This window comes from Haliotis rubra, unplaced genomic scaffold (assembly GCF_003918875.1).
Source record: "Haliotis rubra isolate DU_JTF1 unplaced genomic scaffold, ASM391887v1 Scf317, whole genome shotgun sequence".
Taxonomy (NCBI): domain Eukaryota; kingdom Metazoa; phylum Mollusca; class Gastropoda; order Lepetellida; family Haliotidae; genus Haliotis; species Haliotis rubra.
Window position 1 is genome coordinate 201 of NW_025766988.1, and position 22,245 is coordinate 22,445.

The window sequence follows — 22,245 nt, forward strand, 5'->3', positions numbered from 1 at the left end:
GAATTGTGACCTCTGGGTCTAATACCCCGTCTTTTTTCATTTTGAACCCTGTAAATGTGTATCTCTTTATTTATTATGGAAATTTCAGGGTCCCATAACCCCCTTTCATTTTGAACACTGTTAATGTATGTATCTTCATTCAGAATGGCAACTTCTGGAACCAATAACCCCTCTTTTTCTCTGTAAATGTGTGTCTCTTTATTCAGAATGGTGACTCCAGAGTCCCATTATCCCTCTTCATTTTGAACACTGTTAATGTACATATCTTTTTCAGAATGGCAACCAAGTTGCTGCGACTGGTTAATGACAAGAAGAAACTTGATTCAGATGGAGGGGGAGGTAAGACTTTTATGGGTTTTTCGATATTTTCATTACTAGGATCAATTGTGAATGTGTTGATTAACATGATTAAGTAATGTCATTTCAGACTCTTAAGAAGTACAACCCGTGAAGAGCTGGGTTAGAATATTGATCTTCAGTAACCCATGCTTGTCGTAAGAGGCGACTAACGGGATCGGGTGGTCAGGCTCGCTGACTTGGTTGACACAGGTCATCGGTTCCCAATTACGTAGATCGATGCTCAGGGCTTGACATTCATCCAAATTCCCGAACAAGACCACAGGACCAGTAACTTTTAAAAATCACTGGTCCTTACAGTTACAGAATCTTACTGGTCCTTGTATAAGGGACTCTTGTTGACAGCTTAAATATCTACTTGACTGTCGGGATAACACTTATCAAAGTTGCACTGGTCCTGTCAGCATTTTCCTAGTCCCGGGCCAGTGGGATAGCGTGAATGTCGAGCCCTGATGCTCATGCTGATTATCACTGGATTGTCTGGTCCAGACTCAATTTTTTACAGACTGCCGCCATATAGCTCGATTCTTTTTCAGAAGAAGCCCTTCTTGGGGTACATATAAGCATTAAAATGTCCATTTTAAAATACCTACGACAGTTGTAACAATATTTCAATAAAATATTTTACCAAACAAAAACTCGTTATGTTTTGTGAGACCACCCCTACAGGGCCCCTCACAGGGCCCCCTACAGCCAAGAGCAGGTAACTCTGGCTGCTTACCTACTTTTCATGCTGTCGTCCAGAACGGTTGTGCATGGTCCAGTAGAAGACACGTCTTTGCCTTATCTACGAAAAGAGAAATGAGTGAGAAAGAGTCGAATTCTGTATGTATGGTTCCTTCTCTTTCGCAAGGGCGTTAGCTGGAATCTTAGTATGACTTTTTTCATTTATGATTTGTTGTAACCTTGCCGGCGTGTTCGCTGTTTCCTGCCATGATCCCCTTGGACATCACTTTACAAGATCTCTCGAGTCAGACAGACGCCTCCCTCTCAGGTTGGGGAGGCGTTCTGGGCAACCTATCAGTCTCAGGCCTGTGGGCACAGAGCGAGGCGCAACTGCACATCAATGTGCTAGAGTTGAGAGCAGTCCGGCTAGTGTTCGAACGCTTCTGGGAGCAGGTTCGAAGCCGTGTGGTTCGTCTCGAGATGGACAACCTAACGGCAATGACCTATATCCTGAAACAGGGCGGTACAGTTTCCCTGTCTCTCCTGCAAGAGGCGTGGCAGTTTCTGCTCTGGTGCGACCAGTTCAACATACGGGTGATGCCTGTTTATCTCCCCAGGGTGGACGACGTTCTAGCAGACGCGCTCCCTCGACGCATCCTGGCCCCGCACGAGTGGATGCTCAATCAGGAGATTATGTCCCAGTTGTTCGGGTCGTTCCAGGTGGATCTGTTTGCTTCTAGAGGGACGAAACCAGATTCCGGTATTTTGCTATCGGATACTGGATCCGAGAGCCATCGCCTCAGATGCTTTCCAGCTCGATTGGACGGGCAGGGTTCTGTGGGCGTTCCCTTCATTACCCCTGATTCCCAAGGTCCTCTCGCAGCTTGCCACCCAACCAGCTCGACTGCTTGTGCTCCTTGCACCTCTTTGGTCGACTCAAAGCTGGTTTCCCGGTACTACTCAGGTTTCTGGCTCAGCCTCCTTTACTATTACCCTTTCGACCGGACCTACTATCCCAGAAGGGAGCGCCCAGAAGGGAGCACCGCACCCGAGTCCCAGGATTCAGTGGGTGGCCTGGCCACTGTCCGGAATTGCCTCCAAGCAAGTGGAATTCCTGCACCAGTTGCAGACACAATTCTCGCTTTGCGGAGGGATTGGACAAACGTTCAATATGAGGATATATGGGCCTGCTATACGTGCTGGTGTGTCGGCAGAGGGATTCTCGATCCCTTTTCTTCAACTGTAGTTAAAGTGCTTGAGTTTTTACAGTCTTGGTTAGAGGCTGGCTTGGTCGCGTCTACTATCCGGGGCTACTCCACGGCAAGCTCTGCCTTCCATGTACCTGCCGAAGGTGCTCTCTTGGGGCAGCACCCTCTTGTGCAGCGCTTTTTAGCAGGCGTGGACAGAATCCGTCCGACTGTCCGCGCATTAGTCCCCAGTGGGACTTGTCAATCGTTCTTGATTGGATGTCCGGTCCTCTCTTTTACGATCTGTCGTCTCTTTCACTCCAGCTGTTAAGTTGGAAGGCTGCCTTTCTTGTGGCGGTAACATCTGGCCGGTGGGTAGGCGATATCGACACGATGTAAGCGGATCCTGCTCTGACTGTCTCTCACAAAGACAGTCAGTATTCGGTTGCCAGACTCTTACCGTCCTACGATCACAGGCGCCTTTCACATAACGGCGCCTATTGAACTGCCAGCTTTCACTCAGCCTCCATCATCCGGTACCTCTCTTAGACATGCTCACATCTTAGATGTCCGTAAGACTCTCAAGGCTTATATCAAACAAAAAAGAAAGAAACGCTATCAGGAAAGATAAGCAGCTGTTCTGCTGTTATGGCGGTGGTAAGGCTGGTCTTCCGGCGAACAAGCAGACCATATCTAGGTGGCTTGTCTCTGCCATTTGTATGAGTTACACTCACAAAGGGTTAACTATTCCTGAGGTTAAAGGCTCATAAGGTTGGGGCAGTGGCTACATCATAGGCATATGCCGTGGCACTGCCGATTGAGGAGATCTGCTAAGCGGCTATTTGGAGCCGACCGAGTATGTTCATCCGCCATTACCAGCTGGACAAACACTCATGGGAACGTGTTCGGTTTGGCCAGACAGTTCTCACCAGTGGGCAGTGTCGTGACTCTCCGGTCGAATTAGGTTTCAAAGTTTCAATTGTTGTTTGCTTCCTGGTGTCGGTTATAAAAATTCCACAATTTTTATTGGTGGCGGTATCATAATGGTGGTGGTTTTTATTGCTTTTATTGGCTCCAGCGTTGCTTTACGCTATATCCACTGTCTTTTCCCCTGCACCACGCTTCGCTGGTTTGAGATTATGAGTGGAATATTTAGGACTTGCCCATACATTCCTTCCCATTTTGATGGTTGGGGGATGGGACTTACGTCTGTCATTATAATTTTGCCAGTAGCATTTAAGCTAGGCTCCATATACCCCGCCTTGCCACGCCCCCGCTTGATTTACATCAGCGGTCAGGTGACTTGGTAAGTGTGTTTTTCTCTTTCTCTTGGTTTCGGCTGTGCCTTCGATTGAACTGGAAGGTATGTTAGCCAGACAGAATACCGCTCCCGACTCGCCACCTTTGGGAGTCTGTCTTATGCTTACATGTACCCCAAGGAGGACTTCTTCAGAAAAAGAATGATACAAACCTGTAGAGGTTATTAATTCTTTGAATAAAGTTCTCCTTGGGGTACGGCCCGCCCACCTCCCCTCATTCTGTCTGATATGTTCAGCATGAAAAGTGAGGTATGAGGTAAGCAGCCAGAGTTACCTGCTCTTGGCTGTAGGGGGCCCTTTAAGGACCCCTGTAGGGGTGGTCTCACTAAACAAAACGAGTTTTTGTTTGGTAAAATATTTTATTGAAATATCGTTACAACTGTCGTAGGTATTTTAAAATGGACATTTTAATGCTTATATGTACCCCAAGGAGGACTTCTTCTGAAAAAGAATGATACAAACCTGTAGAGGTTATGAATTCTTTGAAGAAAGTCCTCCTTGGGGTACGGCTGCCCACCTCCCCTCATTCTGTCTGATACGTTCAGCATGAAAAGTAAGGTATGAGGTAAGCAGCCAGAGTTACCTGCTCTTGGCTGTAGGGGGCCCTGTGAGGACCCCTGTAGGGGTGGTCTCACTAAACAAAACGAGTTTTTGTTTGGTAAAAGATTTTATTGAAATATTGTTACAACTGTCGTAGGTATTTTAAAATGGACATTTTAATGCTTATATGTACTCCAAGGAGGACTTTCTTTAAAGAATTCATAACCTCTACAGGTTTGCATGAATATTGCTGAGTGCGCCGTAAAACTAAACTCACTCACTCACTCAAGATGTACAATACATGTGAATGCAACATTCACATGTAATCTCATCTATGTGTCATTAGCATCACTAAACCATCTGTTTTGAGCTTATAACCCATTTTGTATTGAAAGGTGGGAAGAAGGTACGCGACATTGAAGCTGAAGAAAGGATGGAAGAGATGCATGAGAGGATGAGAGAATATGAGAAGCAAAATGCTCAGCTTAAAGAAAAGGTAATGCTGTAACATCACATCCATAGAAGTGACCATGATACATGATGTAATTAAGTGAATGTTTGAAATATGAGCTTGGAAGTCAAGGGATCCTTGACATAACCTCAGTGTTAAAGGTTAAGGTGGACCTGAGATGCAAGTACTATAGTAACAACCTGCTCAAAACTCTATGGACCTCCGTTGATTGTTGAAGTGTTGCATCGATCTGTTCATGTATATCACACATAGAAATGGTTCAGAATAAAAAAAATGACCTAAAAAAACCCAGAACAATATTTTGGCAGTATGATGTGTCGTTATGTCACTTTTTCCTGATTCTGTCATGTGTTTCAGTTGATGTTGGCCAAACAACAAGCTAATGCCGCCAGTAAAAGGCCAACAGCTTATGATCACGTTCAGTCAAGAATCAATACGGTATGGCAGACAGTTTTGGACTACAATGTATATGTACCAAAACTTGACTATGAAGTATTTATTTTTACAGGTCAGACCATACAAATGATTTTCTATTAACATAAAGCAGCATTACAGATGTTTGAGAAGATTAAACTTTAGTTAATATCCTTAGTTGGAGTGAGTCATGTTCATTAAACAAGTTCTCAATATTGACATAAATATGTGAACAAACCCTATTTATCCTGATGTAATGAACTCATATTTGTCAGATATTGTTTTCCGTGCCATTAAATTCCATCTAAGAGACTGTGGAATTTCCGTAGCATCACTTATAGTTCCCTTACAGGAAGTGCAGGAATATTCAAACAATCTTTCTGGGGCAGTGGGGTAGCCTAGTGGTTAAAGTGTCCGCTGGTCACTGGGTTTGATTCCCCATATGAGTACAATGTGGGAAGCCCATTTCTGGTGTCACCCGCCATGTGCATTTGATTTTTATTTTATGCACAAGCTTCTAAAATGAAAGGGGTTGTGGGGTACCCTAGGGGTGAAAGCATTTGTCGTCACACCAAAGACCCAGGTTGATTCCCCACATGGGTACAATGTGTGAAGCCCATTTCTGGTGTCCCCCACTGTGCCTAAAAGCGGCATAAAACCAAATTCAGCCACTCACTCATTGTATAATGAAGCAAAGGCCAAAGCTCACATGGTGTATGTCATTCTGCTTTGTAAAACCATACTGTACACCCTGTGTGTGACTCATGTAAACAGCGGAAGGTCGCGGGTTCGATCCCCGACCACGTCATACCAAAAGACGTTAAAATATGGTACTTGTTGGTCCCTGCCTGGCGTTCGGCATTAATGGGTACAAGGACTGGTCGGCTCGGAGTCAGTATACTGTGTCTGAGTGGGTTATTCATGCTTCACTGCGGCATGGTATCTCAGTGGGCTAGCACTATAAAACCAGCTTAAGTCTGGGCTAGTACAAGCAGCCGCACATACACATACACACGCATGCACGTCGTCATATGAGCGAAATATTCTCAAACACGACGTTAAACCCAATTTCACCTCTCCTCATGTAAACAGTTAATCATTCACAATGCACAAACAGGATCAGTTTTATTGTGACAAGCAATTATGTCACATTAAATATGACCTCATTAGACCCATACAAGCCGACTGAGTGGATGGCAGAGTCTTCAATGATAAATATTCCCCTGATCTGTTTAGGGTATTGCCAAACAGCAGACCATTCAGATTGACCCCCGAATAACCAAGAATCTCCGAGTAATGGGACCTCCAATGGAGACTGGCCGAAGGTAAGATATTGATCCCCAGTTGGCTCTCATTATCATTTGATTCCAGATAACTGGAATGATTCAGTAAAAAAAGACAGGAAATAGTTTTATGAAAAATTAGGCTGAAGTTATCACCATAGTTGTATAATCAGGGTGTTCTTATGTTAATAGTTTGTACAATTATTATCAATCACTAAGATTTCTGTGCATTTGTTTCATTTTATGGCAGTGTATTTATACAAATTTATGATGTTTGGATAAAACGATTCGTAAAGTTTTCGTTGTGCTGTGAACTAGTTCTCACGCTAGTTGTCCCTTGGGATTCAGACTTAGAATAGGTCCAACATCCTATGCTGGTCATGATCAGTTGGTCAGACTTATTGACTTGGTTATTACATGTCATCATACCCAACTGAGTGGATTATAGCTCACATTGTCATCACCGGATTGTCTGGTCCATACTGAATTATTTCCACACAAATGTCATACAAGTGGAATATTGCTAAGCACTGTGTTTCAGAACAAACTGTAACCACTTTGAGACAACTATCCCTTTGTCTACTTTCTTGACTTTCTTTCATTTGCTTCTGTAGAGGTCCGCACAGCCCCACTGGTCCCAGATATGGTCACAGTGTGTTAGAAGAAACTAGACATGAGAAGAGGAATCTGTAAGTTCTTCACGTTTCTCTATTGCAGAAAGTCACATACTTTGCCCTAAATTATTGAATTTTTTAAACCTGGAGAGATGAATTATTTTAACATGGATAAAATCATTTTGTTTGTTATATATTTTGATGCTGGTGATGTGACTTGATGAGGTGGGAAGCAGCTGTTTCCACTATGCTTTAACTGGGTGTGATGAGAAGTATATGTTAACTGGGTGTGATGAGAAGTATATGTTAACTGGGTGTGATGAGAAGTATATGTTAACTGGGTGTGATGAGAAGTATATGTTACCTGGGTGTGATGAGAAGTATATGTTACCTGGGTGTGATGTGAAGTATATGTTACCTGTGTGTGATGAGAAGTATATGTTACCTGTGTGTGATGAGAAGTATATGTTACCTGTGTGTGATGTGAAGTAAATGTTACCTGTGTGTGATGAGAAGTATATGTTACCTGTGTGTGATGAGAAGTATATGTTACCTGTGTGTGATGTGAAGTATATGTTACCTGTGTGTGATGTGAAGTAAGTGTTACCTTGGTGTGATGTGAAGTATATGTTACCTGTGTGTGATGAGAAGTATATGTTACCTGGGTGTGATGTGAAGTATATGTTACCTGTGTGTGATGTGAAGTAAGTGTTACCTGTGTGTGATGTGAAGTAATTGTTACCTGTGTGTGACGAAATGTAAATGTTACCTGTGTGTGATGAGATGTAAAGGTTACCTGTGTGTGATGAGATGTATATTTTATCTGTGTGTGGCAAGAAGTAAATGTTAACTGTGTGACGAGAAGTAAATGTTACCTGTGTGTGATGACGAAATGTAAATGTTACCTGTGTGTGACGAAATGTAAATGTTACCTGGGTGTGATGAGATGTAAATGTTACCTGGGTGTGACGAGATGTAAATGTTACCTTTGTGTGACGAGATGTAAATGTTACCTGTGTGTGATGTGAAGTATATGTTACCTGTGTGTGATGTGAAGTAAATGTTACCTGTGTGTGATGTGAAGTAATTGTTACCTGTGTGTAATGAAATGTAAATGTTACCTGTGTGTGATGAGATGTAAAGGTTACCTGTGTGTGATAAGATGTATATTTTATCTGTGTGTGGCAAGAAGTAAATGTTAACTGTGTGACGAGAAGTAAATGTTACCTGTGTGTGATGATGAAATGTAAATGTTACCTGTGTGTGACGAAATGTAAATGTTACCTGGGTGTGACGAGATGTAAATGTTACCTGTGTGTGACGAGATGTAAATGTTACCTGTGTGTGATGAGATGTAAATGTTACCTGTGTGTGATGAGATGTAAATGTTACCTGTGTGTGATGAGATGTAAATGTTACCTGTGTGTGATGAGATGTAAATGTTACCTGTGTGTGATGAAATGTAAATGTTACCTGGGTGTGATGAGATGTAAATGTTACCTGGGTGTGATGAGATGTAAATGTTACCTGTGTGTGATAAGATGTAAATGTTACCTATATGTAATGAGAAGTAAATGTCACCTGTATGTGATGAGAAATAAATGTCACCTGTATGTGATGAGTAATTGTTACATATGTTTGATGAGAAGAAGCTGTTGATTCTTACAATTTTAGATAGTCATTCATAGGCCATACAATGAATCCTACTTCCAATGTCAGATGTAAACCTATATCCTCATTTCATGATTACAGGTTTACTGATGCTTCAGAACATTTGTTGTGCTCTTGCTAATGGCAAGGACGATTGTAAAACATGTCGCTAACATACAGTGATGCTACAAACTTTGTTACAGTATATGTAACACTGGCGTCGCCGAAAAATATGACGTCCGAAAACACATAATCTGACTATACTTATTACTGTACTTACAACAGCCATGACTCCAGTCACCATCTTTGCCTCTTCATTTTATTTCAGACAACACTACGTGAATGAGCTACAAGAACGAATCAATGTTTATGAACTTGAAATAGAAAGTCTGAAAGAACAGGTTAGTGGTGTTAACTAGACCAGGAACATGTTGTGACTTGACTAGTTGTGTGTTTGACTGTGCCATTTAGATTAAGTAACAATGGGTTTAACATTATAATGAGATCATTCCATATATGGAATCATTTTTTTGTTGATTTATCATCTAGTATTGTTTGTTTTCTTCAGAATCGTATGAGGGAATCAGAATTCGAAGAAGATATTCTGAAGATCAAACAGCAAATTACTGCTGAACAAAAGTAAGATATGTTTTCCTATCATTGTTAAATATCTTAAAGAACATCCATGGAGCACAGGGGTGAAGTGGTTAGTGTGCTTGCCTCTCACGCCAAAAGCCTGGGTTCAAATCCCGGTGGAGACACCAAAAATTTGTGACCTGGGTCAAGGCACTGTGTCCACATTGCACTCAGTCCACCCAATTGTTTAAAATGGGTACCTGAGAAGCGGATGTACGGACCTATACGGTCACGCGAAGCACTTAGTAGTGGCTATGAAAGTACAATTCAGTCAGGGTAATAATGTAACGCCAGAGAACAGCATTGTGTTGGATCCTAGGTGCAAAAATTAGCATTATTATCATTATTATTAAATGTAGTTATTTTTCCTTATCCTGACTCATGCTTATTGCTTGTCTTCTTCTTCTTGCGAACATAGTGGAACACGTGTATCTCCCAATTGAAGTTCCCTTCAATTAAAAAATCACTAATCAGTACTCACCACGAGTTACCTCCCTTCCACAAGCGCGGGAACGAGGGTGCCACCCGAACCCATGTGCCTCACTCTCTCCTTCTTCGCCCAATGAGCTGGACGTGAGAGAGCCTGTGTCTCCCAACACACTATATCCTTTATTTATATTTAGTTTAGTACCTCTCATATTCAGTTATAGAGGTGTAACTAGTATCCTTATTCAACTTGCATTGATTATTAGTCGTGTTTCTGCTGTTTTATTCACGGTTCGCCGTGTTTGTTCAGCAGTTTACGTTCATGAGAATCTGCACGGGTTGTAAACTACGTTATTCTGATACCGATCCACATTTAAAATGCCCTAGTTGCATTACTCCATGTTCTATTGTTTCTCGTTGTAAATTGTGTATTAATTTACCAATCTCTGCCTTTGATAAATATTTATGTTCCGTTTTGAGACGGAAGGCAGATAAATCTTGCAAACAATCTTCAGTCATGGCTAATAGATTGGAAGCTATTATACCCTGTCAACTGTTGACTGACGACCCGCCACCGGCTGGTGGCATGCCGGAGTTTCCCTCGGGGGATAAGCGTGGGACGCAGTCCGCTATGTCCAAGAAGCGACCTGCATCTCAAGACATTCCGTCTTCTCAGTCTAAGACTAGGAAAGCGTCCACATCATCTCAACGTACGCTTCGAACCCCCAGGTCCACAGCTTCGTCAAAAGGGAAATCTACAAAAACTACAAATAATTTTGCCTCCGATATTCTACCTGTCTCAGAATTATGTTTATATGATGATGACATTCCGATTATCATTCCAGATGTACGTCATAAGAAACGTCCAGTATCTGCTACCGTCACAACAGCGCAGATAAACACGCAACCAGAGATGCCTACGCTGACGCCTGAGTTTACGATTGAGGGTCCGTCACTTTCACAGAGAGGCCACCCTCAGCGCCAGCAGACTGTCCCAGACGACCTGGTTAACCAAATCATGAGACTGATGGAGGACCGTTCACGGTTTACAGAGGCCCCAGAGCCACGGGCCCCAGAGCCCAACACTTAATAAGTCATCACGGGCCCCAGAGCCCGCTTAGCAGCCGTAGTAGGCCCCAGAGCCCACAAACGCAGCGCCTCTGCGAAGGGCAACCCAGCCCGTAGCGATCACTTCGCAAAGGAAGTCCCAGGCCGCCTCTGCGAAGGAGCTAGAGCCTATCCAGTTGCGAGGGACATCGCGGAGAAGGAGCGCTTCGCCGAGCCCACACCCTGTAGAACACAGAGGTCGTTCGCGAGGCAAGCACTCATATGTCGATTCGGACACTGACTCGATACATTCGCGAAGGTCGCGAAGGCTAAGTGGCTCCATATCTACCTCGCCCAGAAGATTTAGAAGAGCTTCGCGAAGTCCCCAGCGTTCGCCGAGCATGTCTCCTCCAAGGTCTCCTTACACTAGCCACTCGTCAGTCCGTTCACCACAGTCCTCTCATAGATCTTCCTACAGATCTAGGACTCCGACATGTGACCCTACATCAGAGATGCTGAGATCAGATACTGGATGGTGAATGAGTTACAACTTGCTTCCCCATCGAAGAACGAGAATTCAACTCAGACTTACCTGATGAAGGATGATGATGTAGACAATATCACCTTACGTCCTATTGATCCGATTGCAGCGGTACCAGCTAATTTGGATACAGCCTGTTCCAAATCTTCAAAAGTCCAATCTACACATTTCCCGGTCTTCAATGCCAAGAAATTTGCTGGACACAATATGGACCCCTTTTTCAAGGCCCAGGATATTGATGACAACTTTAAATTAATCAGCGATGCCAAGTCCAGAAGTTACAAAGTAGACGATCGCAAATTCGCTCAACTAGATACCATCGCCAGGAGGATGTTCTTTGGATTGAATAGATCTAGAACGATTAATGAAACTCTCATCACCAAGTTCAAGAATTCTACAGAGGAGGAAGATAGAATGATCTACTCAGCTCTACTCATGCAGAAAAGAGACCACCAATTTCTTACAGAGCACCTATCAGCACTTACTGAAACTACTACCATGGCTCAAATCCGGCAAGGCTTACTAGCCTCCTGCTCTTGGGATAAGCAATTTACAGAATCTCTATACACTGCTCCATGGTCATCGCCTTACTGTTTGGTGGCAACATAGACAAGGTCTCCAAAGAAGTATCTAAAGACTCGAGAGAGGTTCTTATGATCAGATCCATGGACACCTTAGCTTAAGCGTCATTAAACAGTCAACACAGAGATACTCAGGCAAGTCTAAGTTTTAGGGGCTAAAAAGCACGGGACAAGAAATTAGCTGCAGCTAAAGATCCCAAGGATTCTTTTAAAATTAAGCCCATACAACAAATTTAGGGAGGATCAGCTAGAGCGGATCATCCAGAGGTGCCGATGGATTTAGGACGATGAAATTCAGGTTCGGAGCGACTGGAGTCTTCCACCCCCAGCCGTTCCAGTACAACCGTCTCAAGTGGGTGGACGCCTTCAGCTACACTGGGAAAACTGGGGAATACTACAAGATCCATATGTATCCAACATCCTACAGCACGGATATCTAATACAACTCAAGGCCAAGCCTCCGTTAACAGTCAACCCCAGGGTTCAACGTTCAACCGCACAACTACCTATGTTAAGAGAAACAGTACTTACTCTACTAAACAAACAGGCCTTAGAAGTTCTGGATCAACGAAACATCGTACCAGGTTTCTACTCCCCAGTTTTCCTAGTGCCGAAGAAAAATTCCAAGGAGAAGTTTAAGGTCTCATATACAACATGAGCATCTTCAACAGAGAATATCTATGCAAACCTCCAACGCTTCACATGATACACTTACCTTAACTTCGCAATTAATTCGTCCCAAAAGATTACATGGCCAGCATAGATTTGCAAGACGATATCTACACATTCGATTCATCCCAACTCAAGGAAATATCTAAGATTTATCCTAGATGGGAAACATTACCAATGGAAGGTTCTTCCCTTCGGAATCACATCGGCCCCTTGGGTATTCACAAGAGTGACCAAGCCTATTGTCTCATACCTACATCGTCAAGGTTTTCGCAGCGCTTTTTACCTAGACGACGGTATACAAGTGGATCCAGATCCACAGCGTCTCAGACTACAGCTGAAATTTATAATCAAGCTACTAACACAATTAGGATGGTTAGTAAATCTACTCAAGTAAACCTAGAACCAACGCAAGTTCTGCAATTTCTAGGTATACGATTTCTAACAGCTCAGAATCGTATTGTAGTCCCGGAGGACAGATGGATCAAGATCCAACAACTTATTCCTCAAGCCCTACTCTCTCGTTACCACTACTGACAGTGGCAGAGCCTATTGGGACTACTCACATCAGCTCAAGACTTGACAGTCAGAGGCAGGCTTCACCACGCCCGTTACAAGTCCTCATCAATGCTCATCTCAAGGACCCTCTACCATTCAGTCTACCAGATTATGTCAAACCACATCTACTCTGGTGGACCAAGAGATTGAATGTTTGCGTAGGCGTCTCCTTAGTAGAGGCGGAATCGAACTCACATCTCTACGTAAACGCGTCACTACAAGGTTGGGGAGCCCACCTTGCTGGCAGGACAGCGTCAGGCCTATGGAGCAATCAAGAGAGCAAATGTCACATAAATCTGCTAGAGATGCAAGCAGTCATAAACGCCATAAGTCACTGGAGCAACATACTACAGAGCGCTCAGTTGATGGTTCACAGACAATTCAACAGTGGCGTTTTATGTGAACAAACAAGGTTCAACAAGGTCACAGAACCTACTGACTCGATGTTTCAGACTGTTGATTTAATCGACAATCTAAACATACACGCGTCAGAGCTTGCCACATTCCAGGAGCAAAGAATGTATTAGCAGGCGGCTCTCTCGGCCACCACGTACCGTCGCCGACAGAATGGATGCTCCACACAGAGATATTCAATCAAATAATCATGGAAATAGGATCTCCACTGATAGACCTATTCGCCACTTTCGATTCAACAAGCAACTGACAACACGTGTATCGCCAGTGCCAGACCCACTAGCATGGGCAGCGGGCGCCTAAGCATATCGTGGGAGAGACTCAAGCGTCGCACGCTTTCCACCTCCAGCGTTGATCCCACAAGTCTTACAGAAAATCAGTCAAACGCAGAGCCTCCATCTGATTTTAGTCGCGCCCTACTGGCCAGCAAGAACTTGGTTTCCAGATCTCATTCAAGTAATGGGAAAACCAATTCTTCAGCTCCCACAGCGCCAATCTATTGATACATCTGCACACCAAACAAGTGCGCGAAACACCAGAAGCATTCCAACTTCGCGTTATGGATTGTATCAAGGCATGTCTGAATAAAGAGGTTATTCTGCCAGAGCTGTTAAAGCGGTCACGCTTTCGTAACTCAACTTCGTGGCAATGCGATGACAAATGGCACAGTTTTGTCAATTACGCTGCTAAGAAAGGATTTACAGCCAGATATGCTACACATCCTCAAGTGGCAGATTTCTTATGTTATCTACGGCAAACTAAGAATCTAAAAGGCTCAACCTTGTCCACTTATCTTGCAGCCATAAGTTCTGTCATAACTATGCGAACGGGCGTCAAGTTAACAAAACACCAGAGTTACTTCGCTTTGTTATGGCGTTCGATTGGAGGATCAGAAGCGGAAGTTTCAAGCTCCAGCCTGGGATCTAAATATAGTGCTCCAACACCTCACTAGTGAGGCTTATGAACCATTGCTATCTACATCGTTTGAATCACTGACCCACAAAACCTTATTCCTGTTAGCTAGCTCACGGCGCCAGGATGTCAGAGATTCAGCTTTGGATTCTGAGAGAATGCGGCTTTGATGATATTCATAACATCGCTCATCTGGGACTTCGCTGGGATTTTATAGCGAAAAACCAACTGCCAGGTCAACCAGACAGATTATTTCACGTCCCAGCTCTCTCATCCATACTTGGACCGCATGATACGATGGATCTATCACTATGCCCAGTGAGGGCACTGAAAATATATCTCCAACGATCCAAACAGAGCAGAGGGAAATTCAAGAGATTATTTATCCCTATATCTACAGCTACGCATGAGCGGAAGTCTCGCGTACTCACGATCTCTATCTGGATCAGAACTGTCATACTCACGTGCCTACAAGGCTGCAGGACTCGACCCTCCAAGAGCTTCTAATCCTTACGAAATTAGAGCTGCTAGCCTCAACCTCGCTCTACATGGGAATTGCTTTCGTTGAATACCATAATGGAGGGATGTTTCTGGAGATCCGATATGGTGTTTGCCAACCACTATCTGAGAGATATCACCACCGAGGGCGTCTCAGGTATCCACCATTTCGGTCCCATGGTCCTCTCAAGCTCAACAGTTGACAGTTCCACGGAGAAGATAAGTCTATCTTACAGATTTTATACTTATCTGATAACAGTACTAATAGCTACATGCTATCTATATATTTTGCTTAAGTTTAATTTATTATCTTAAGCTCAGTATTATGGTTTTTATATCATACTATATATAAGCTTACAACTCTTAGGAGTTTTGCTACTATATATATATAGGTTCAGCTTAAGTTTCATCAATCCTTAAGCTCAGTCATATGGTCATATGCATAAATGTATTAGTTAACAAACTCTAAGGAGTTGGTTACTATTATACAGCTTAAGTTATAATTATATCTTAAGCACTATACTATACTATTATAGCTTAAATATATGCATATCTTAAGCTTAATACTTTGGTTAATTTATAAAAGTATCCACTATAAACTCACAGAAGTTTATATTATCACATTAATAGCTTCAGCTTACATTAATGTTGTATATACTTTATCATATTCTATAAATTGTAATAACCTTTATATGGCAGCTGATAAGTTAAACAGCAGGAATTCATCAGTTCAGTGCCTTTATGAAGTTCCCATAGGGTTATTACAATCATCACAGTTCAAATCACTAATTGTTAAAATCCAAAGTATATATATTCCCACCTCCTTTTCATTCATCGGATTCTACAAGCAATAAGCATGAGTCAGGATAAGGAAAAATATGAAATTTTTAGAGTAAAATTAATATTTTATACTTATCCTGACTCATGAGGTAAGCCCTCCCGTCCTCCCCACTTAACACTTTGGATTTCTTCGGAAAAATAAAGTGTCGGGCTCGAAACAAAAGGAGAGAGTGAGGCACATGGGTTCGGGTGGCGCCCTCGTTCCCGAGCTTGTGGAAGGGAGGTAACTCGTGGTGAGTACTGATTAGTGATTTTTTAATTGAAGGGAACTTCAATTGGGAGATACACGTGTTCCACTATGTTCGCAAGAAGAAGAAGACAAGCAATAAGCATGAGTCAGGATAAGTATAAAATATTAATTTTACTCTAAAAATTTCATTTATTTCTATTAGTTCTGAATACTTCTATGACAATGAATTGTTTTTCAGAGTTAACCTACAAGAGAACATTGATATGATCCGACTCCAGCGGCAAGTGAAGGAGAAGTCCACTCGTCTGACGGCCATCCAAGACAAATACTCATCACTGGAGGAGGTGAGGTCTTGTTATACATAGTGTTTAACATTAATAACTTGTGGCAATGGGTAATATTGAAGAACGAGGGATTGCCTGTTTCATATGTAAGCAATAATAATGTTCCTCTTTTCCTCAGAACACTCGCGTGATAAAGATGAACCATGACCAGGTGCTGATGAAAATGGAGGAGCTGAACATGAAGCTAAAGGATGAAGAAAACAAGAGCCTTACTCTGCAGAACGAACTCAAGTACAACTCGGCCAATCAGAGGAAGGTGGTGGAGGTAGGAGGACTCTCGATGTCTGCTGATTACTATTTACATCAGCATACATGACCATGCCAAGTACAGAATTGTACAGAATTGTACAGAATTATATAACATCAGGGGATGGGGTTCCAGTAGTTGCATCTCTTGGGCATGACAGCAACTTATGATTGTGGGTTTGAATCCTGATTGATCTGATTTTGTTTCTAGGTTTGTCTGCACCATGTCATGCCAATGCTTCTGGACTGGGTGAGAATTGATCTTCAGTAACCCATGCTTGTTGTATGAGGCGACTAACGGAATCGAGTGGTCATGCTCACTGACTTGGTTGACACATGTCATCAGTTCCCAATTGTGTAGAACGATGCTCATGCTGTTGATCACTTGATTGTCTGATAAAGACTTGATTATTTACAGACCGCTGCCATATAGCTGGCATTTTGCTGAGTGTGGCGTAAAACTAAACTCACTCACTCACTCAATGCTTCTGGGTTACACATCCGAGACCTGCATCACTCTGGCTTTCATCCCACAAAAAATGATCTGTCGTGGTGCCTTAATGGTGTAGTTTGTTGCTAATACTATTACTCACTGGTTTGCCCCATCCAGACTTTCTCATTTACAGGCCATCATGATATAACTGGAATGTTGCTGAGTGTCGTGGTAGACGGCATCTACTTATGCACTGATAACTTGCATAAGGAATATTCCTTGTTTCTTTGAACAGCTTGAAGAGCAGGTGTCTGACCTGCAGAAGGAAAGCCAAATCTTGAAAGAAGCAAACGAAAAGCTTGTTAGCAGGTAAGGTCATTTACAAACAATCAAGAATACTGACTTTTCTTTCAAAGACATATGCATTGATATCTTTTTGTCGGAAGATTTTGTAATATATGTGTTAGGATAATCTTTAGTCAGATGAAAGCACGAAGATGATTACAACTCCAGTACATTAACATAGACTAGTAGTCATAATGCTAAGATATGGAATGGGGGCCTGCAAGATAAATGATCGTGAAACTCAAACATTACCACAACTGTGATGGATCAAATCTGAGGCCCATTTGACGTTTTGTAACAAAATTTATTATATACCCATGTAAACTTAGGATAGCAATACAGGGGTGCAATACGGATGGCGTGGTCAAATTCCGTATTGCACCCCAGATTCCGTATTGAACCCCTGCTGGTTCTACTTATTAAATAACAGATTAATGAAAGATAAGAGGGTATATAAAAAATATAGAAAGTCATTCTAGTGCATTTGGATGTTTTGTATTGAACTTGAAGATGTCATGGGAGCAGAGAAACGAGTTCGAAGAAACGAACATCTCATTCAATGCAGAACATCCAAATGCACTAGTATGACGTTCTATGTATATAATAAAACCCATATTCTGGCTTAAAGAATGCTTTCTAAAAGAGTCTTAAGGCTATGTTAAGCTGGTATTGTATGTACATTGTTACAGTGCATTTGATCTTGAGAGAGAGCGTGAATGGAGGCAGCGGGAGAACGCCCTTAAAGTGCAGATAGCACAGCTGGAGGCCACACTCAAGGCCGACCTTGGAGAGAAGGGGGGCATCATTGATAAATATGCAATGGAGAGGGGTAAGTTGTTTGTTGTGATTATTTTAGTCAAATCCTGTGCACAAGTATTTCTTAATTAACATACAGTGCTCCTTTGTTTCTGGTTTTTATTGACACATATTTTGAAATGATATGATTAGCATATGAAATATTTCCAAAAGTTAAATAGTGTATGATATAGGAATATGAGGTCTAGCATTTTTTCAGGTTTTATAGAACATGTTTAAGATTGTTGTCTCAACTATCAATCTTTTGCAAAAGTTCTTTACCACTAGCTTCATGTCATACAACATGTGGTTTGTGTGAGGTCCCATCATCATGTTGAGAGGCACCAGGGACATATTTCAACCATGCCATCTGGACCTGAATTACAAGTATATTCTATCTCTGGTATCTACTGAGTTTATTCCTCACAGCAGTAAGCAGTGCCTGTACATGTGTTCCAGATGAGAACGAGAAGCTAGCGCGTGACTTCCAGGAGCTGCAGGTCAAGTACTTCCAGATCAAGGAGCAGTATGATGACCTGGAGGAAAAAATGAAGTTCTTCACCAAGGTATGCAGCCATCTTCAGCAGTTTAGGGACAGTGGCCTGGTGGTTTCAGCTTCACCTTGTCGTACTGAATGGTACTATTGTCCATATGGGTACAATGTGTGAAGCCTAGTTCCGTGGCTAAATTTTACTGAAAGAAGTGTAAAGTCCTACTAACTCAAAGTGCAGGAATTTACTGTGCAGAGTTGCATCTCTTACCCATCTCAGGATCCATCCCAAATCTGTCCCCATGTTGATCCTTTGTCTTGTCAGCACTAGGTCCTTGCTAGTGGCTTCACTTAAATACGTAATGTCTAAGATCACTTTCATCTGTGGGCGGTGGGGTAGCCTAGTTGTTTAAGTGAAGACCCAGATTCGATTCTCCACATGGGTACAATGTGTGAAGCCCTAGCAATATCACAATGGGGGACACCACTAATATATTGCTAAAAGCGGCATAAAACCATGCTCACTCACTCACTCACTCTTTCATCTATTTCTGCAACCAAACCTTCCACATTAATCTGGCATGCAGGAACACATTGTCAGGAAATGACAGCCTAGTACTCTTGCCTCAGGAAGACAGCTGTGACTTGGCCCAACTTATTCACTTATAGTCTGAAATTGTATCTGCCTTGTTTAAGGATTATGTAGAACTTGGACATCAGTAAGCACAATATGTTATACATAGTACCAACTAAGTGAGTTGCTCCATCCTGTGCAGGGAAGTGCTGTAGATTTCACGGAGATGGAGGAGGCCCTGGTATTGGTCAAGCAGAAGAAACAGAAGGCCATGCCACAGCCGGACTTCCTGCAGCAGGTCGACAACGAGATGACCAAAGGTCAGGAACTTACTTTTTATACCTATTGCTAATATGGTGCTTTGGTGGTTTTAGAAATGTTACTATTACATCTATCGAATGTTTGCGTTTCTTTGACGCACTGCGACTTGATTTGCCCATGATTGAACACACAATCAAATTCACTGAAAGAAGCACACGTCTACACAACGTGGCAACAAGTAAGAGAATGACAAGGGCAGGCTGTCAGGTGATCATCAGATCAATCTGCACGCTTATTGAGATGATTGACAGGTCCTGCTATGGAGTGGGGCAGAGGTCAGGGGTCAGAGGCCAGAAAGTTTGATTCAACTTAGCCTACAGCATGTTTCCATACATGGTCGTACAAGAAAAAGGAGAGGTTTATACTGTGAGATAGGATAAAGTATGTAAATATACAATTTATGTTACAATTTCCAATTGTGTCAACACAATGTAATTGTCTATGGTGTATTCTCCAGACTACCACAAGCAGCTGCTGGACCTCCAGGCTGAGTATGCAGAGACAGTCCATGAGCTGGAGAAGACCCGCAACATGCTGATGGTCCAACACAAGATAAACAAGGACTACCAGACAGAGGTAATGATTGGATGCCATCCTGTTGTCAGGGGTTCTATTCGTCGTTTGAACCCCTCTGCTTACATGGCTCAAACAGCACTGTTTCTTGATTGGCAACATGTACCTTGTTTGACAGCTTGTACCTTACTTGAAAACTTGTACTTTGTGTGACAACTTGTTTGTTGTTTGAAAACATGCACTTTGCTTGACAACATGTACCTTGCTTGACAACTTATACCTTGTCTGACAGCATATTCCCAGCTTGGCAATATGTACATTGTTTGACAACATATTCACCACTTGACAACATGTTCCTTGCTTGACAACATGTTCCTCACTTGACAACCTGTACCTTGTTTGACATGTTTCTCACTTGACAACATGTACCTTGCTTGACAACATGTTCCTCACTTGACAACATGTACCTTGCTTGACAACATGTTCCTCACTTGACAACATGTGCCTTGCTTGACAACATGTTCCTCACTTGACAACATGTACCTTGCTTGACATGTTCCTCACTTGACAATATGTTCCTCACTTGACAACATGATGCTCACGTGACAACACGTTGCTCACTTGACAACATGTTGCTCACTTGACAACATGTTCCTCACTTGACAACATGTTCCTCACTTGACAATATGTTCCTAAGCTCACTTGACAACATATTGCTCGCTTGATAACATGTTCCTGATTTGACAACATGTTGCTCACTTGACAACATGTGCCTTGCTTGACATGTTCCTCACCTGACAACATGTTCCTTACTTGACAACATGTTCCTCGCTTGACAACATGTACCTCACTTGACAACATGTGCCCTGCTTGACAACATGTTCCTCACTTGAGAACATGTACCTTGCTTGACAACATGTTCCTCACTTGACAACCTGTACCTTGCTTGACAACATGTTCCTCACTTGACAGCATGTACCTTGCTTGACAACATGTTCCTCACTTTGATAACATGTTCCTCTCTTGACAACATGTTTCTCAATTGACATGTTCCTCACTTGACAACATGTTCCTCACTTGACAACATGTACCTTGCTTGACAACATGTTCCTCACTTGACAACATGTACCTAGCTTGACACCTGTACCTTGCTTGACAACATGCTCTTCGCTTGGTAACATGTACTTTACTAGACAACATGTACCTTGCTTGACAACATGTACCTTGCTTGACAACATGTGCCTCACTTGACAACATGTTCCTGATTTGACAACATGTTCCTCACTTGACAACATGTTCCTTCCTTGACAACATGTACCTTGCTTGACAACATGTGCCTCACTTGACAACATGTTTCTCACTTGACAACATGTTCCTCACTTGACAACATGTACCTTGCTTGACAACATGTTCCTCACTTGACAACATGTGCCTTGCTTGACAACATGTTCCTCACTTGACAACATGTTCCTCACTTGACAACATGTTCCTGATTTGACAACATGTTCCTCACTTGACAACATGTACCTTGCTTGACAACATGTTCCTCACTTGACAACATGTTTCTCACTTGACAACATGTTCCTCACTTGACAACATGTACCTTGCTTGACAACATGTTCCTCACTTGACAACATGTGCCTTGCTTGACAACATGTTCCTCACTTGACAACATGTTCCTCACTTGACAACATGTACCTTGCTTGACAACATGTTCCTCATGTACTTGACAAACATGTTCCCTCACTTGACAACATGTTCATTGCTCACATGTTGACAACATGTCACTTGACAACATCACTTACCTTGCTTGACAACATGTTCCTCACTTGACAACATGTACCTTGCTTGACAACCTGTAACTTGTAACTCTTGACAACATGCTCTTCGCTTGGTAACATACTTTACTAGACAACATGTACCTTGCTTGACAACATGTACCTTACTTGACAACACGCTTGACCATTGGAACCTTGCTTGAAAGCTGTTACCTTGTTTGACAACAAGTACCTCTTACTTCACAACTCTGTACCTTGCTTGACAACATGAACTTTGTTTGACAACTATTACTTTGCTACTGAGAACACAAACTTGGCTTGACAGCTATTACTTTTGCTTCCATAACTTGTAACCTTGCTTGACAACACAAACTCTTTGCTTGACAACTTTCATAACTTGTACCTTGCTTGACAACACAAACTTTGCTTGACAGCTATTACTTTGCTTCTTAACTTGTACCTTGCTTGACTATTCAAACTTTGCTTGACAGCTATTTCTTTGCTTCATAACTTGTACCTTGCTTGACAACACAAACTTTGCTTGACAGCTATTACTTTACTAGACAACATGTTCCTTGCTTGACAACATGTT

At 42.4% G+C, this 22,245-nt stretch overlaps 1 protein-coding gene across 1 annotated transcript in view; it reads left to right on the forward strand.

The window, feature by feature from the left end:
* The first annotated feature begins 275 nt into the window (after window positions 1–275).
* LOC124283493 (protein fantom-like) overlaps window positions 276–22,245 on the forward strand; it is a 70,121-nt gene continuing 48,151 nt past the window's right edge. The window contains exons 1-14 of the mRNA XM_046719558.1: window positions 276–339; window positions 4,465–4,565; window positions 4,899–4,979; window positions 6,192–6,280; window positions 6,853–6,927; window positions 8,831–8,903; window positions 9,071–9,141; window positions 16,053–16,158; window positions 16,277–16,423; window positions 17,133–17,206; window positions 17,872–18,011; window positions 18,437–18,543; window positions 19,244–19,361; window positions 19,820–19,938. Of these exons, the coding sequence (XP_046575514.1) occupies window positions 276–339; window positions 4,465–4,565; window positions 4,899–4,979; window positions 6,192–6,280; window positions 6,853–6,927; window positions 8,831–8,903; window positions 9,071–9,141; window positions 16,053–16,158; window positions 16,277–16,423; window positions 17,133–17,206; window positions 17,872–18,011; window positions 18,437–18,543; window positions 19,244–19,361; window positions 19,820–19,938 (1,365 nt within the window). The remainder of the gene's footprint in view (window positions 340–4,464; window positions 4,566–4,898; window positions 4,980–6,191; window positions 6,281–6,852; window positions 6,928–8,830; window positions 8,904–9,070; window positions 9,142–16,052; window positions 16,159–16,276; window positions 16,424–17,132; window positions 17,207–17,871; window positions 18,012–18,436; window positions 18,544–19,243; window positions 19,362–19,819; window positions 19,939–22,245) is intronic.